The following is a 15,118-nucleotide window of genomic DNA, read 5'->3' on the forward strand; positions in this document are numbered from 1 at the left end:
TAAAAGTTGCATTTTTTGTTAAATTGGAAAAATATGTTGGAATTGGTCGTACTGTATAAGTACAATGAGCCTGTTTTATTTTGAATAGTTTTTTTTGTGTGTTTTCCACAGAGAGCTGACAGCAACATAACGGACTGTGTTAGTTATTCCATCACTTCTTTCCCTTACCGCCCACTCCCCACCACACAACTGTTCCGTGGGTTTCTTTTTTTAGAAATTAGCACCCTCGGTTTCTTTAAAGAAAAAAACGCTCCCCTACCTGGACATAATTGCTTTCGCAGTATTCCGCTACTCTTTCCAGATTGGTAAAACTGTCCAGTAACGCTCTCCGTCCCGCAGGAATTTCCTCCTCCAGCAGCATCTGTAGCTCCGCCATCTTTACATAGTCCTTACTACTAACGGCTGCGGCTCGCGCTGACTGGATGCATCCTGCTGCATTCCAGGGCTGTGGGAACTTTCACAACTACGACGAGATACCTTGGAAATGTTGGGGAAATGTATTATAAGGGCCATTTTTTTGCCCGTGAAATTACTTCTTTCGACCCTTTACCATGAGACAAGAATGGTAAAATAAATAAATAAATAAAAATAAAAAACTGTAAATTGTATGTTTTTTTTCTTTTAGGAAGGTGGCAACAGTCCAAATCCTTTTTAATGTGTTGGATCTTTAATGACATGCAAATGTAATAGTTTTGGCCCCCTGATGAACCTTTGGGTGGGTATGATTATTACGACTTTTATTGATTTTACGGCTGTAATCACAGCCAATTTGTAGAATATATTAAATCATAAACAACCATAACTTACAGCACAAAACTTCTGTTTGTCTTAAGTTGTGTGGGTTTTGCATTTTGGGCACTTTAAAACAAAATCCTGAAGAAACACATCTTGTCTACTTTGATATCAATACAGAATGTGAGATATTATTCCATCACTTCTAATTTTCATTGATTTAGGTACAGTCTAAAAGCACAGGTTAAACATATCTTGACTATTTTGCAGACGTGCAAATTAGTGTGCTTTTTTTCTTTCAATTAAGAAAATCAAAAATATTTTACATGAGACTGTAAAATAGTTTAACTTCAAAACTGTTTGGTTCAGATTCCCCTGCAGTCAAACATTCTCAATCCACACAGCAGTTACTGTACATAAACACATTTATTTACAAAATAACATTTAGCAAACAAATAATACATATTTACTCGTACAAAATCATACATCATTGTATTTTGAGTCTAGTACACGGGCTGACAGATATTCAACACGTCTGGTTTTAGGCAGGGATGTCCAGGTTTTCATCTCCGCTAGGGAAACCCTCCACCTCCATCGTCATCAAAAATTCTGCTCACACACAAAAAAAAACAAAATCTTTTTGAGTACTGGGTTCATTGCGACCAAGCCAGTGTATATAATAATAACTGTAGTGCCATCTAGTGGTAGAACGACAAACACCACGATGATGAGCAATTATGATGTACTAAAAGATGACGGAAAAAAATCTCTTCGTAATCTCGCAGCATACATTGCAAGGGGGCTTCATTTTATCATTTTCTTTTTTAAATATTAATATTATTTCAATATCAAAATAAGACCAGCTCTTAAGAAATGTATGTAATAGAGAAAAAAATGCAATTAATAAGAAAGTATTTCCTAACAGATTTTTATTCTGGATCTTATCCAGGCTTACCTTCTGTGTAGTCGATGTCTGGCCGCGTGGACACAACAGCCCATGCCACGCCCACCAACAGCGCCACCACCAGGTTGACCACGATCCACGGCCGCAAGATCTGCTGCTCGGAGCCTTGAGGCCTGCAAGTAAAAAAACATTAAAAATCAAGTCTAATTCAGTTCCTGAATGAAGACAACTGATGGGAGACAATCTTTTATAAATATTTTTTAAAAGGTACGTTGCATTTAGTTTGGATCTTAAGGACCGAGTCGCCCAAGATGGACATCCACCAGAGGACGGACAAACAGACTGCATATTAATAAATCATTAAACAAATTTATGAAATATGCCTCTTAGATATTGACACCGCAGTTGAGGTAGCTGTATATAACGCAGTGCTGAAACTAAGAGGCTTCACCTAATGACAAGTGCTTGGGTGTAAAAACCAGTCAGTTGTTCTACGCTTTGCTTCATATGGATTGTCACGACCCTTGGCTATTGAGAAATGGCGTAGACTCTGTTGAAGTTTGGTCTGATTTTAGCCAATCGCTAATGTTTGCGCCTTCTCAAACGTGAACGGTGCTACGCTATGAAGCTACGGAGAGCTGTAAAAAGAAAAATGTCCACCGTGAAGAGAGAAGTGCTGAGTCAAGCTAGGTGGTTTGTTACGGAGAGGGGCCATGACATCTTTGCCAGTAGTAATATGTACTAAACTTTCCTCTTGCTCCAACTTGAATTGCTCAGTATTTGGAAGCGTGGTCAAAACACAGACTTCGTTCGATTAATCACTTCTTCCGCTGCCATTGCTAAACTACAACCAAAGGAGCTCTGTAATTCTAAATCCTTCTGTTCGCTGATCGGCCCGGATGAAATCCGTCCTGAGAAATCTAGCTCAGTGGGAGCGGAGCTGCATAAGAAGGCGACGGCCAGGCTAGGTTTTATTTAGCATTACTGAAAACCCCTTTTTCAAAGTTTACACAGGATTCTGGTAGGTTTGCAAAAACTCACATTCTGAACCACACCCATTGGTCACTTTAGTAGGTAACAACTGTTCAATTTATCATCACAAAAAGCATTACAATAGTCTTTTTTTTTTTTAGATTATTTTCAAAAGCGCTGAAGTCGAATGAAAAACAATAATGGATCTCACCACAGAGTCTCATTGGCCGTAGGATAAAGGTTGATGCGGTCGCTGGTCATCTGCTGGCTGAGGGACAGTATCAGGGCTATGAAATATACTGGATACACACAGAGACGGCATGAAAACATTGTCATCATCTCCACTGTCGTCGTAATCGTCATCAGACATTCGTCAAGGTCTTACAGAAGGAAGCCACGGCCACCGGGTCCAGAGTGAGGAAGCCTCTCAGGGCCATGGACGTCTTGGCCAGGTTGACCCTATGACGATATGCCCAACTTCACATGTTATTCTCAGACAGAAACGTAAATCTCTGAGGTGTTGTTTTTGCCCGCAGAGACCTGTCGAATGCGGACACGGTGCTGATGGCCAGCAGCAGGTAGAGCAGAGACTGAGCCGGGTAGGCCAGAGGGTGGTACTGCTGCAGCAGGTTGTGCAGCGTGGTCATCTGCTCGCCGGCCAGCACGTACACGACGATGATGTTCCACACCGCGTAGCCAGCCAGGAACCCATGAGAGAACAAACCGACCACCCTGCAGGTGGAAGACACACGACCGCATTTATGTGTTTAATTTATAGACCTGCTGTTGCTTCGTGAGCGGCTTGCCTGGATTGATCGTTTCTGGTTTTCCATCCGTACCGGACACCAAGCGGTCTCTTTTCGAGGACAATAGTGTTTTAAATATGAACTTATTACTACAAAAATATTCTTCAGTGCACTAGTCAATGGACATGTCTTCCAGAGAGGTTCAGTTTCCCTTTTCTACCCCCAAACCCCACTGTAGCTTTGTCATAACAACTGAGCAAACAGCTTGGGATATTTGAAGTGAAAAGGAGCTGATATCATGCTACATCCTTGTTTTGGCTCACACGTCTCAACGAACCTGAAGCCGTTGTGAACCTTCAGAGAGACGTCCCTGGTGGTCCAGATCTGCCTGGGGTCCATGTAGTCCTCAGTCAGCTCCGAGTGCCTGAGCTGCTCCACTCGGTCGGCCTGGAAACGCCCTGCGCACACACAGGTTACCCTCACACACAAAGACTAACACGTTCTGGAGACTTCTGCAGAAACTGCCTTGGAAACGTTGTTGTGCAAAAGTTCTGGGTCAACCCCAAATTCAATTCAAATTCAAAAAATACTTTATTGATCCCAAAGGAAAACTAAACACTGTTGTAACTCATGTTAATTCATATTCTTCAAAGAGTTACTAGTGATGGCTGTTGGCGGGAAAGATCTCAATGGATGTAAACCAGTCGTTTGAAATAAGAAAAATGTCTGACTTTTTCAATGAAAAATTGAAAGAGGAACTCCAACACCTTTCACATATCAGATTCCCACTCACGGTTCCTCTCCACAAAAACTTTGCCGACCGGCTGGCTGTGTCCATGAGGGGCGGAGAACAGGGAATGCTGCGGGATGGGAGACTGAGCGTCGGTGATGATGTCTTCGTCTTCGGCTTCCAGATCGTTGCTGTAGTGCTCTGTTGCCTTCGCCTTCCTGTCACGGGAGAAAGCAAAGAGGAGTTTGAAGGAAAAAATAACCAGAAACCAGCAAACTATAAATAACCGTAGAAAAGTGTGAAGACAAGCGAAGCAGTTCCAGCTCAGGAAGACGAACTGCGAAACATAAACGTTACGATGATGGATGAAGGCCACTGTAGATAGAAAATCACAAAAGGAGTAAATTTACACCAAAATACTCAGAAATGTTGCGATCAATTCTGAAATTTCTTAGAAACATCTTGGAAATTTCTGGAAAGTTGAAAATTTGCACACAAAAAAACCCCTCATATTTTACGATTAATCTCAGAAATTTTCTAGAAAAATACTGGGAAACTTCTTGTTTTTAAAAGTAAAAACTTTTTGACTTAGGAAATTTCTGAGTTTCAAAATTCAAAATCTTTCTAGAGGATACTTACAAATTTCTTATTTTCAAAAGTCAAACATTTTTGACTTTTGAAACGGACAGATAATTTATAAAATTATTGTAAAAATTTATGAGTTTTTTGGTGAAAATCTCTTTTTTTTTCAGTCTACAATGGCCATAATATACGCCGTTGTAAAATGTTGAAAACTCTTTCAACATTTTATTATTTGAATCAGATTCGACATTAAAATTAATTTTTTTTTTAAATTATTGATAAACAATAACCGAAAATGATGTTTTCCACCAAAACAACCAACTGTTTGATTTACATTTTTGACATTGCTTTGGGTAAAAGTCAGCTCATAGTTGCTTCATATGAGTCCATCAGAGTCTCGTTTAACTTCTAATCAACGCATTTCTTAGTTAATCTTTACTGTATTTATAATTGAAGCTGCTAAGTTGTTCTCACTTCCACATTCACTGGTTGTTTGTTTTTAATCAGTAACTCTTGAACTTCCTCTGCTGCCATCAGATCAGTCTGATGTTTTAAATCCTGCTGCAGTTACTGGTACTTACTTCTTCCTTTTTGTCTTCCTGGTGACGGCGACAGTCATCTCCTCTCCTTCCCCGTCCGCCTCGGCCGTGTTGCCGTTTGGTACATCCCCGTGTTCTGTTTCCTGATCTGTCCGAGCGACACACAGCCACACACTCTCTGTGACAGGCACTCTGCTCAGTTCATCGCGCCTTGAGGAGGGCCTTAGCGCTGTCAATCACCCTTGTGTACCTCTGCCCCGTTTCTCTCTGCTACTCTGCAGCGAGTTCTTGTCATGAACGCTAAGGCGAGTTAGCATAGCCACAAATGACAACGGATACATGGTTTTCCTGGAATGGTAATTTGCTTCTCTGCTATTAGCACATTTAGCATCATGTATACAAGCATGATTGACAGCGCTAAGACCTACCTCTTAGCTCTGATTGGTTGTTTTTGATGCATTTCTTCAGCTGGCAATAGTAACTCAGGGTAAAACAAATAGATTTTTTTCAAAGATTATCTGTTTAAAAAAACAAAACAAAACAAAACTCATTTTTTGGAAGTTTCATACTGCAGCCTAAAAGATACATTTGATTCCAACCCAGCAGTTGCTGCCTCTTTTAGCGCAAATGTTCATACCAATAGTTGACGCCTTTTTCTTCTTCTTCTTCTTGTGCGGCGCTGCGTCGTGCAGATCCGGGGTCAGATGGTCTCTGCTGTCGGAGTTACTCCTGTCCTCCATCTCCACCTCCAGCCCCACTGCAGCGCAAAACACGGAGTGAAGCAACAACACAGCAGGCGAGCGGGTGGAGCTGCTGCAGGTGGAGCACGCTCACCTTCGCCCTGCTCCTCTGCCTCAGTTACCTCCTTCTTCGCTTTCTTCTTCTTGCTCTTCACTGTCGGCATGGCGACGCCTCCCTGCGAAAACGCCAAGATTTCAGCGTGAACGCCGCCGAAGGTGCGCGAGGACCGCGTCGCGAGGTCGCCACCTCTCCAGGAGTAATTTAGGTCACTAGATGATTGTTTAATGAGGATTTCGAAGGCGGCCGGGCGGTGCCGCATGCTAGAGATAACTGGATTAGCCGGAGGACAGGTGGCGGGGCAACGCTTTAGGAAACAGATCAAAAAGCACGAAGCATGCAGCTTCCCACCGGGGTTAGTTTCATGTACCTATCAGTTCCATCTGCCGATATCTTTAAAGGGGCAGTATTGTATATTTCCCAGTCACGTAGAGTAGCTTAATAAGACAATCAATTAACTATGAAATTGCTGTAAATTTCAAACAAGGCTTAAAAGAAATTTGACTTCTGGAAGCTGGGCCTTTGTCTCTTTAAGAAACTCCTGCTCTTTCTGAAACTCCGCCTTCAGGAAGTCATCACAATCTGTCATCACAACGTTAAAAGGTTAAAGTTGTTAACAAGGGGTCAACAACATTAAACCTTTAATGTTAAGCTCAGCAGATTCGCAGTTCCAACAGATGCTTGCTAATTGCTGCCGACTAGTCTGAAGGAGCTGAGTGGAGGAATCGCAGGGGAGGAGAGCTCTGTAAGAAGGAAGCTTGGAAAGCTGAATGGTTGCCATAGAAATTAAAGGATTTCTCAAACACGCATGAAAGAATCAAGGCAACACTGCAGGTTTTTGATGAGGAAATAGCAACATAACATGATAGAAAGTTCAAAAAAGCCATAATTACGTAACACTGTCCCTTTAAAGAAAGCAATCAGATGATGTTTCACAATTGATTTTTCTAAAGTCAAGTCTCAGGTCTATCTGTCCGAATCAAGTTTTAAATCTCTGACTGATGAAATTCTAGCTTTCTAGTCCACCTGCAGCACCGCAGTACTCAGAGTCCAGAGCCCTTTAGTTAACACACTATCATCTGACAAACATGTTTGTCATTTAAAAAAAAACATCTCTAAAAAAGTATGTTTTCATCTTCAGTAAAGTGATAAATGTTACATTGACTCTAGAAGTAGTGTCTAAAAATCATGTTCAGAAAATATTAATAAAAACAGATTAACACTTGCTTGTGTTAATCTATTTTTACAAGCTAATCAAACTTTTTTTTCCTCCACACTGCAATCTTACCAAGTATTTTTATTCTAGTTTCTAGTGCAAATATCTTGGTACATTTGAAATAAGACAAAACTAACTTAGTTTTGTTTTCAGCAAAATATATGAGCTTGTTTTTGGTCCTCAATATTGATGAAAAAGAACAAGTTTTGCTGGCCAATCATTTCAGTTATAACCAGACATTTTCCCTATTATAAGTGAACTAATCTGCCAGTTGAACTGGTACTCACATGTCAGAGTCGTGGCCTGTAGTTTACACACTGCTTTTACCCCTGAATACATGGGAGAGAGATTTTCAATAAGATTTGAGCTGTAAACCATGAGACTGTAAGTCTTGAGTGTTTGGAGCAGGAGTCCAAGTCGAGTCTGAAGACTTTGTTTGAAAAAAAAAAAGTCATGATCATTGCATCAAATTTAGTCTTTAACTCTGGCTTAAACACCATCACACCCAGTGAATTTATTTATTTTCATTAAAGTTATGCTACTGTGAGACTCTTGTGCCAGTCCATACCTATCGACGTTTAATCAAAACTTGAAAACTCTTTAACTGTTTTAGGGATTGGAAATTAAAGGACGTTCTGATAAAATCTTGTAGCAGTATTGCCATTACAAAAAAATATTCTTGTGTATGCTCACCTGAACCGCTGAGTGTCTGTAGAGATAAAATCCTGCAGTTTGTCCCTCTGTGTGTTGATCTTATCAAGGTAAAGGAGAAAAACTCATCTTCCTGCCCTTTATCCTTTATCTTTCAGCTCTCTGGTTGGGTTTAATCGTAGAACTGCCTTCAAACTGACTTCTGGACTGTCTGGATGGAAAGCTAGACGCCTAAACAAAAGGTGAGGAGTTAAACTATAGCTGAAAGGAGGCACAGACACAGGAGGTCTGCGCCTCCCGAACTCCTCTCAGGGTTTAGAGTGGATCATGTGCTGAGCCCTGCGAGGTCCTGGAGGTTTTCTGATTGGCTCATCAGATGTGATGTCACCCACAACAGGAAATTATTTGTTATATCTCAATTGCTGTCCTTAAAATACAGTGTTGTGACAAGATTGTCCTTCCGTCAATCAGTTTATACTTTCCTCTTGCTTAGAAAAACGAGCTAGAATAGAAAAATATGTTGTTGTTTTTTTTTTTAAACATACCACTTTAGAAATCTTTTACAAAATGCATCTAGGAAAATTCAGAAGTACCATAAAGATGGTAGCTGCTCCTCCTATTGGAGTTTATTTAACATTTTGATCACCAGCTACACACAAAATGTGCTGAGTGTTAAATATCATGAGTCAGATGTTGGTGTAAGAAAATATTTCTATCACACATTTCAGACAGAGGTTTGCTTATTGCGTGAAAAAAACACACTCAGGTAAAAATGAGTGGGTATATATATACATATCATTTAAAACAGCTTGAAGTGAATGAAGCAGCAGAAACTCTATGTGAGTTTAACAGGGTCCAGGGGAAAAAAGGGGCTGACATGGCAGAAACCAGGTCAGTAGAATAAATCCTATTAGAACAACACACAGGCAAACACATGCTGCTCTTACATTAAATACTGTAATGTGCACACATGACAACAGTCGCGAGTTTTTTCAGCTTTACTTCCCCGTCAAACAAAACTGTCAACAATAATGACAATAAAACCTAAGGTTAAGCTCATCCCCTGTCATTGTATCAGATAAAATACCCACTCAAACCATGCAGAGACACCTTCCTCTCCTCCCCCCGCCTCACTTCCTGTCCTCTGGTATGCCGCTCTACGCTCGCCGTCACCCGGGTGTGTTTAGATGGATGACAGTCGGTCCAGCATGATACAGTGAGCAGACACTAATCCTCCGGTTAAATCGCCTGAGCATCATCTGTCCAGCAGGGGATTAACCTGAGAACCACACAGGGGTCAACTCACAATGCCTGAACCAAACGCAGGGTGCCGTAGCCACGGAGACGGGGTCCTTCAGTTGGTACTGGGGATCCAAACATACATATCCGAATCAGTGCTTGTAGTATCTATTTTCAAGCCCCATTGTGCCATTTTTATAACACAATCAAGTAACTACGTTATCTTCACTTGTTTGAAAAAATCCTGTGTGTATCAAACATGACCTCAAAGGGAGAAAATATGCATAGAGCGTGAGAGAGAAAGGCGTCGTCTCAAAGGAGAATTGTGGCATCGTGGTTTGAGATGATGGAAAGGCAAACATCTCTGAACATACTGATGTAAGCTGAGTCTTTGGTAGAGCCTGTAAACAAGAAAAATTAGACAACAGCAGCAGTCTGGTAGAACATGAGTCCTGCTGGTTGTTAATAGGCCTGCCTGAATTCAGCTTACAGGGTGTTTCTCCATAATTTTCCGAAAAGTTTCTGCAGTCAGTGACGGAATATTCTGGCTCCACAGCCTGCAGTTGAGGCATGTGACCGCTAGGTGTCAGTGTAGCCTTTCACCTCATTCCTGATATTTTCACGCTCACTTTACAGATTATTTACACGCAGTAGGCGTCAGCAGCGGCTCATGACAGGTCGCCCTCTGCCCACCTGCGACACTGACCAGGAAGATGCTGCCATGGCAACCGCTGCTCTGCGTTCTGCCATGTTGTTTTCTCCTCACAGGTGTCATGAAATTACCTGATTCTGTCCATTAGCGCCTTCTGATTGCAGTGTGAATGATGATTAGAAGCTGAAGCAACGACTGAAACATGGATGAAACGATGTTCCAATGAATTCAAATCAGATTTTAATTTATTATAACACACAAATTAGCATATAAACATATACATTTCTCTATTTATTCTATTAACTACCCATCATGACGTTTAGAGGGGCTTTATAATTTCTCTTAAAGGGGCAGTATTATGTAAAATCAACTTTACATCATGTTATAATGCTATTCCGCCATCAGAAACATATCAAGTGTTGCCCTGATTCTTACATGCATATTTGAGAAATCCTTCTAATCTCTCATGGCAACCATTCAGCTGTGTAAACGCCTCGGTGGACCTAGCGCCTGTGTATCTGCAGAGCTTATTATACAAACTATTTCTCTGTCCAATGCACTTGTAAACGGCTTAACGTCATGACAACATGCTGAAGGCGGAATATTGGAAAGAGCAGGAGCTTCTTAAAGAGACAGAGGTCCAATTTCAAGGTGTCAAATTGCTTAGTCAAATTTCTTTTGATATATATATATATATATATAGCATTTTAAAACAACTGAAGGTAATATATAGTTACTTGATTGAGCTATAAAATGGCACTATGTGCCTGGAAAATACATACTGCCCCTGTAATAAATGAAAGTAGTATGTGAAAACAGTTTTTTGTAGCCATCTTTGACATAAAAGTTTGTTTTACGAGTAGAATAATTTAACACTGTGGTATTTATTTATCAGTAATTTGACAGGAATGATGTGCTTGTAAACAGCCATATTGTGGTCTATACTGTACAACTGCTCAACCTGCTAGTCAGGCAGCGCCTCAGTGACCTAAAATATGTGAAAAAGTGAAAACGGAACAAATCTGTAATGGAACAAAACCATTTTTACAGCTTTGTACTTACGGAAAAAAAGATCAGTGGAGCGGATGTCATGGAAATGGTTGAATTTTTTTCTGAATCAACAACCTTCTGTTTTCTTTGGTGAATTTTGCCCCATTTGTTCACTGCTAACTTTTAACCATCATTAATTAGATGCAGTCACTGGCAGCTCCCTTCCACCCTATGTGGAGTCTCATGTAAGAGATTTCACACATAATGGCTGCCAGGTGGATGACATCAGGCCTTAGCGACGGGACGTGACAGCGGCAGCGGGTGTAAAGGGACGTCAATGCAGCTCTCTAGACAAAGGAGAGACAAAGAGCGCTGGCTAATTACAGCAGCCGTCAACAGGCTTCCTTAAAGACGGAGGCGTGCTCCCTCTGCCTCCTCACACTGCTGCCGCTCGCGTTATTTATAGTGCAGCAAGCAACACACACACACACACACACACATACACACACACACACACACACACACACACACACACACACCCTCCCACATCGGCAGCTTCAACGATTAGATGCGTTTGGCCCGGAGACACTTGGCTGCCGAGCTGATTTTCATTCTGGTTTTTTAAAAATAAGGTGATGTGAAAACCGTGGACTCCAGCATCTGAGATGTGACAACAGGGAAGAATGTAAATAACAGGGATCGTCCGTGAGGGGAGACAGGGGGCGTCCAGGGTGTGTCCTCGGCCCCTTTCAGATGTGACACATTGCAAACCAGTGGTTGAGTAACTGCAGCTCAACTAGGAGACCTGGGACATTGCTTACACCTTTCTGACAAATAAAAATACAAAGAAATGAGTCCATATAATAGGGAATATGATAATATGGCTAACCACTCTGGGCGGCATTGTGCAGGAGGCGACATAGCAGCTGCGAAATAAAACAAAGCAATCAAAATCACATTGAGCAAAATTTTGAGTTCACTCTACTAAAGTGACCAAAAGAACAAGCAACAAAAACATCAAGTCATTTTGCCCCAAATGAGTTTCCTACTGGTTGTAAGCACAGAGCACAGAGCCGTTCTCCCCCATGACTCAACCATTCAGCTCCTTCAGACTAGCCAACAGCAATTAGCAAACACCTGGTGGAGCTGAACATCTGCTGAGCTCATTGTACAAGCTCCTTCTCAGCTGGTTAAAATGTTGTTAAAGGGTTAATAGAGGAGCCATGTTGTGATGACTTCCTAGAGGTGGAGGTTTAGAAAGAGCAGGACATTCTTAAAGAGACAGAGGCCCAATTTCAAGGGCCTCTCTGTCACAGCATTTTCAGAACAATTGAACAGAAACAATTAACCATGTTTCTGAAAAACATACAATACTGCCCCTTTAAAGATTCCTATTACTGTAAGCATTTCTAACAGGAGCTACTTCACTGTTTCTATAATCACGACTGGATTTATTCAGCTCTAACTCTTAATGTTAAGCCAGGTCGGTCAAAGCTGAGTGGAAAGATTCTACCTTCAACTCTTTAAAAACATTGTTTTGAATTTATAAAATCTTTATTTCTTTTTTGAAAACCTATGTTCATCCATTGTTTGTGGCCTCTTAATCCTCGAACGGCCACAGCGGCGCTCTCTGCGGGGTCCAGTGGGCGCGAGGCTAGACAGGTCGATAGTCCATTAGAGGGAAGACACACATGCTTGCACACATTCACTACTGACCTGGTGATTTAACCAAGTATGCTTGTTTTCAAACTGTAGGAAGAAGCCAGAGCGCCCAGAGTGATCCCACCCATGTACACCAGGGGTGTCCAAAGTCGGTCCTCGAGGGCCGGCATCCTGCATGTTTTAGTTCCCTCCCTGATGGTAGAAACAATCTTTTCAGCTCGTCAATGTTCCTCTTAGGCCTTCTAACAGCCATCATTTGATCCAGGTGCGTTAAACCAGGGAGAGAACTAAAACATGCAGGATGCCGGCCCTCGAGGACCGACTTTGGACACCCCTGATGTACACGGAGACAATGCAAACTCCACAAAAAGAGGGATTTGGACCTTTTTGCTTTACAGCGTTTTAAAAATGAACATATCTAAGCTGTGCGTTTTTAAGTGGTTAAAAGAAAAGCTTCATTTCTATAATGACTTTGCCAACACTGTGATGAGATTACCTCCTGCTCCACCTTCTTCAAATTAAACCAAATTGATGTCAAACGTTTGTGCTGCACAAATTTTCGTTTGTGCTGCTATCATTTTAAATGTATTAATCAATGTTTCCAGAGGTCATTAAAGGTCAACCAGCCCCGCCTCATTAACTAAATCAAATGAAACATGGTGTCAGTGAGCTCTGCTATATTTGTGGAGCACCAGAGATCAACATGCTCCCAAATTAGCAAAATCAAACAAAATTTATATAAATTAATCATGTTATGTTTGTGCTGCTTTGTGCATCTGAAGTATTTGTAGCAAAGTTGATTTGCAGGATTTTTTTGAAAGTGTGGCTGGGGCGGAAAAAAGTTTACCTCTGGAAACATTTATCAATATATTTTAAATGATAGCTCCACAAATGGAAATTTGTGCTGCAAAAACATTTAACGTTTGACAGCAATTTTGTGTAATTTGAAGAAGTTTGGGGTCTGGCTGACCTCTGATGACCTCTCAAATATTTACTACTATCTTTGAAGGCTTAGCAGCACAAAGAACATTTTTTGCTGCACAATCGTTTGACACCAATTTCATGGAATGTGAAAAAGGTTGACCTTTGGTGACCTCTGGAAACATTTTTTTATATATTTTAAATGATAGCTGCAAAAATTAAAATTTGTGCTGCAATAACATTTGACACCAATTTTGTGTAATTTGAAGAAGTTCAGGGTCTGGCTGACCTCTGATGACCTCTCAAAACATTTATTAATATCTCTAAACTGACCGCAGCACAAACAAAAAATGTTGCTGCACAAACGTTTGGCACAAATTTTGGTTTATGTCTTATGGTTTGAGGTTTTTCTATATTAACATTGGAGAAATGGAGTAGAAATCAAACAGGCTGCTCTCCATCTGTGAGAAGCATGCTGGTTTGCTGCAGGAAGCAGACATCAAGGCATCACAATTTCTAATGAATCACAAAATAAATCATCCTGGATTTGTTTTTCTGTCCTCTAATAATCCACCTGTTTCATTCAGGTATTCTAAAAAGTTCTTTCATCACTCTGATTTCCAGGACAGTCATATATATAAAAGGCTGTTTGGGCTTTCCTGATACAAATGTAAACATTTTCGGGGCGTTCTGGTAATTTCATAAATTTTCGACCAATTACATCCATCGCTCGGCCGTTTTGTTTCGCCGGCGTTTATCTGAGCTCGGCACATTATACTCTGTTTATCCTGCCCTGAAAGGGGGAGCTGGAAGTAATTACCATCATCCAGGCCTGATGGCTGCGTTCTCTGTTTGCTGCTGCAGCTTGATGTTGCTTTTCAGCCACAACACAAGCAGAAAACAGAAGGCAGGCGGAGATAAATGGAGGGAGCAGAGATACCAAGGGGGGCGAGCCAAACAGGAACTGCAGAACAAGAAGATTTGGGCGCAGAATGAATGTTTTTATCCCAATTTATTAGGGATCCTGTTGCCACGGTGAATGTTTTAACACATGCACTCATTACGAAGCAGATTGGTTACTTCTGGTTCAACATTTAAGTCTCACAGTGATATGAAAGAAATAAGAACACGTTGTTGTTGAGCGATGACTCATAAAGCAGGTAGGAAGGGAATCAGAATCTGGAGGCAGGAGGCATCACTCTGATTTGTAGATTATGTTGAAGGGAAGTTTCTAAAAACATAAACTGAAATTATCCAATAAAATTAGTTCAGCACCTTTGGATATACTGGATTTTATTTGTGTAGATTTTTCTGGAAGAAATCCTCTAAGTTTCATGAAAGAAGTGTCGAACAATTTGGAAGTTTAGGGAACATTTAAAATGAACATTTTGGACTAATTTCGCATCGCCTTCCATATTGTAAGCCCATTTGCTGACCGAAACTTTTTTGTGTTTAATGACTTCTCTATTTTATTTATTTCAGTTTCTAGAGCAATTTACCACAATATCAATGTCCTATTGTAACACAGGACGTTAAAATTCAGAAGTGTAAAAATGAGCAGTTAATTTTAAATTAGCATTATGTAACTATAGCTTGTAGTTTTTTGGTTGAAATATTGACAACTTTGGACAACAAAACATACTTAAAGGGGCAGTACTATGTATTTTCCAGTCACAGTATCATTTTACAGCAGAATAATCTAACTATGTTACCTTCAGTTGTTATAAAAATTCTACATATATTAAATATGGCTCAAAAGAAATTTGACTCTAAATTGGGGCTCT

The 15,118-nt window shown here is 40.7% G+C and overlaps 1 protein-coding gene and 1 long non-coding RNA gene across 3 annotated transcripts; both read right to left on the minus strand.

The window, feature by feature from the left end:
• Window positions 1-1,139: 1,139 nt before the first annotated feature.
• On the minus strand, window positions 1,140-8,194 carry LOC103156464 (transmembrane protein 237A-like). Of its 2 annotated transcripts, XM_016664382.1 has the most exons (11): window positions 7,913-8,194; window positions 6,040-6,121; window positions 5,843-5,962; window positions 5,248-5,353; window positions 4,148-4,302; window positions 3,692-3,812; window positions 3,149-3,340; window positions 2,994-3,067; window positions 2,820-2,907; window positions 1,688-1,809; window positions 1,140-1,341 (listed from the first exon to the last, which is right to left on the minus strand). In XM_016664382.1, exons 2-11 carry the CDS (start codon window positions 6,107-6,109, stop codon window positions 1,274-1,276), a joined length of 1,116 nt encoding a protein of 371 aa, XP_016519868.1. In that variant the 5' UTR covers window positions 6,110-6,121; window positions 7,913-8,194; the 3' UTR covers window positions 1,140-1,273. The 2 variants fall into 2 exon arrangements, with proteins under 2 accessions (XP_016519868.1, XP_007578583.1); XM_007578521.2 differs by lacking the exon at window positions 7,913-8,194 and having other exon boundaries at window positions 6,040-6,517.
• Window positions 8,195-8,666: 472 nt separating this feature from the next.
• LOC107833937 (uncharacterized) lies at window positions 8,667-10,430 on the minus strand. The gene is made up of 2 exons (XR_001659704.1): window positions 9,600-10,430; window positions 8,667-9,510 (listed from the first exon to the last, which is right to left on the minus strand). It is a non-coding gene; the product is annotated as an uncharacterized LOC107833937 (long non-coding RNA).
• Window positions 10,431-15,118: the final 4,688 nt, after the last annotated feature.

The sequence above is a fragment of the Poecilia formosa genome, unplaced genomic scaffold (assembly GCF_000485575.1).
Source record: "Poecilia formosa unplaced genomic scaffold, Poecilia_formosa-5.1.2 Scaffold482, whole genome shotgun sequence".
Lineage (NCBI taxonomy): Eukaryota > Metazoa > Chordata > Actinopteri > Cyprinodontiformes > Poeciliidae > Poecilia > Poecilia formosa.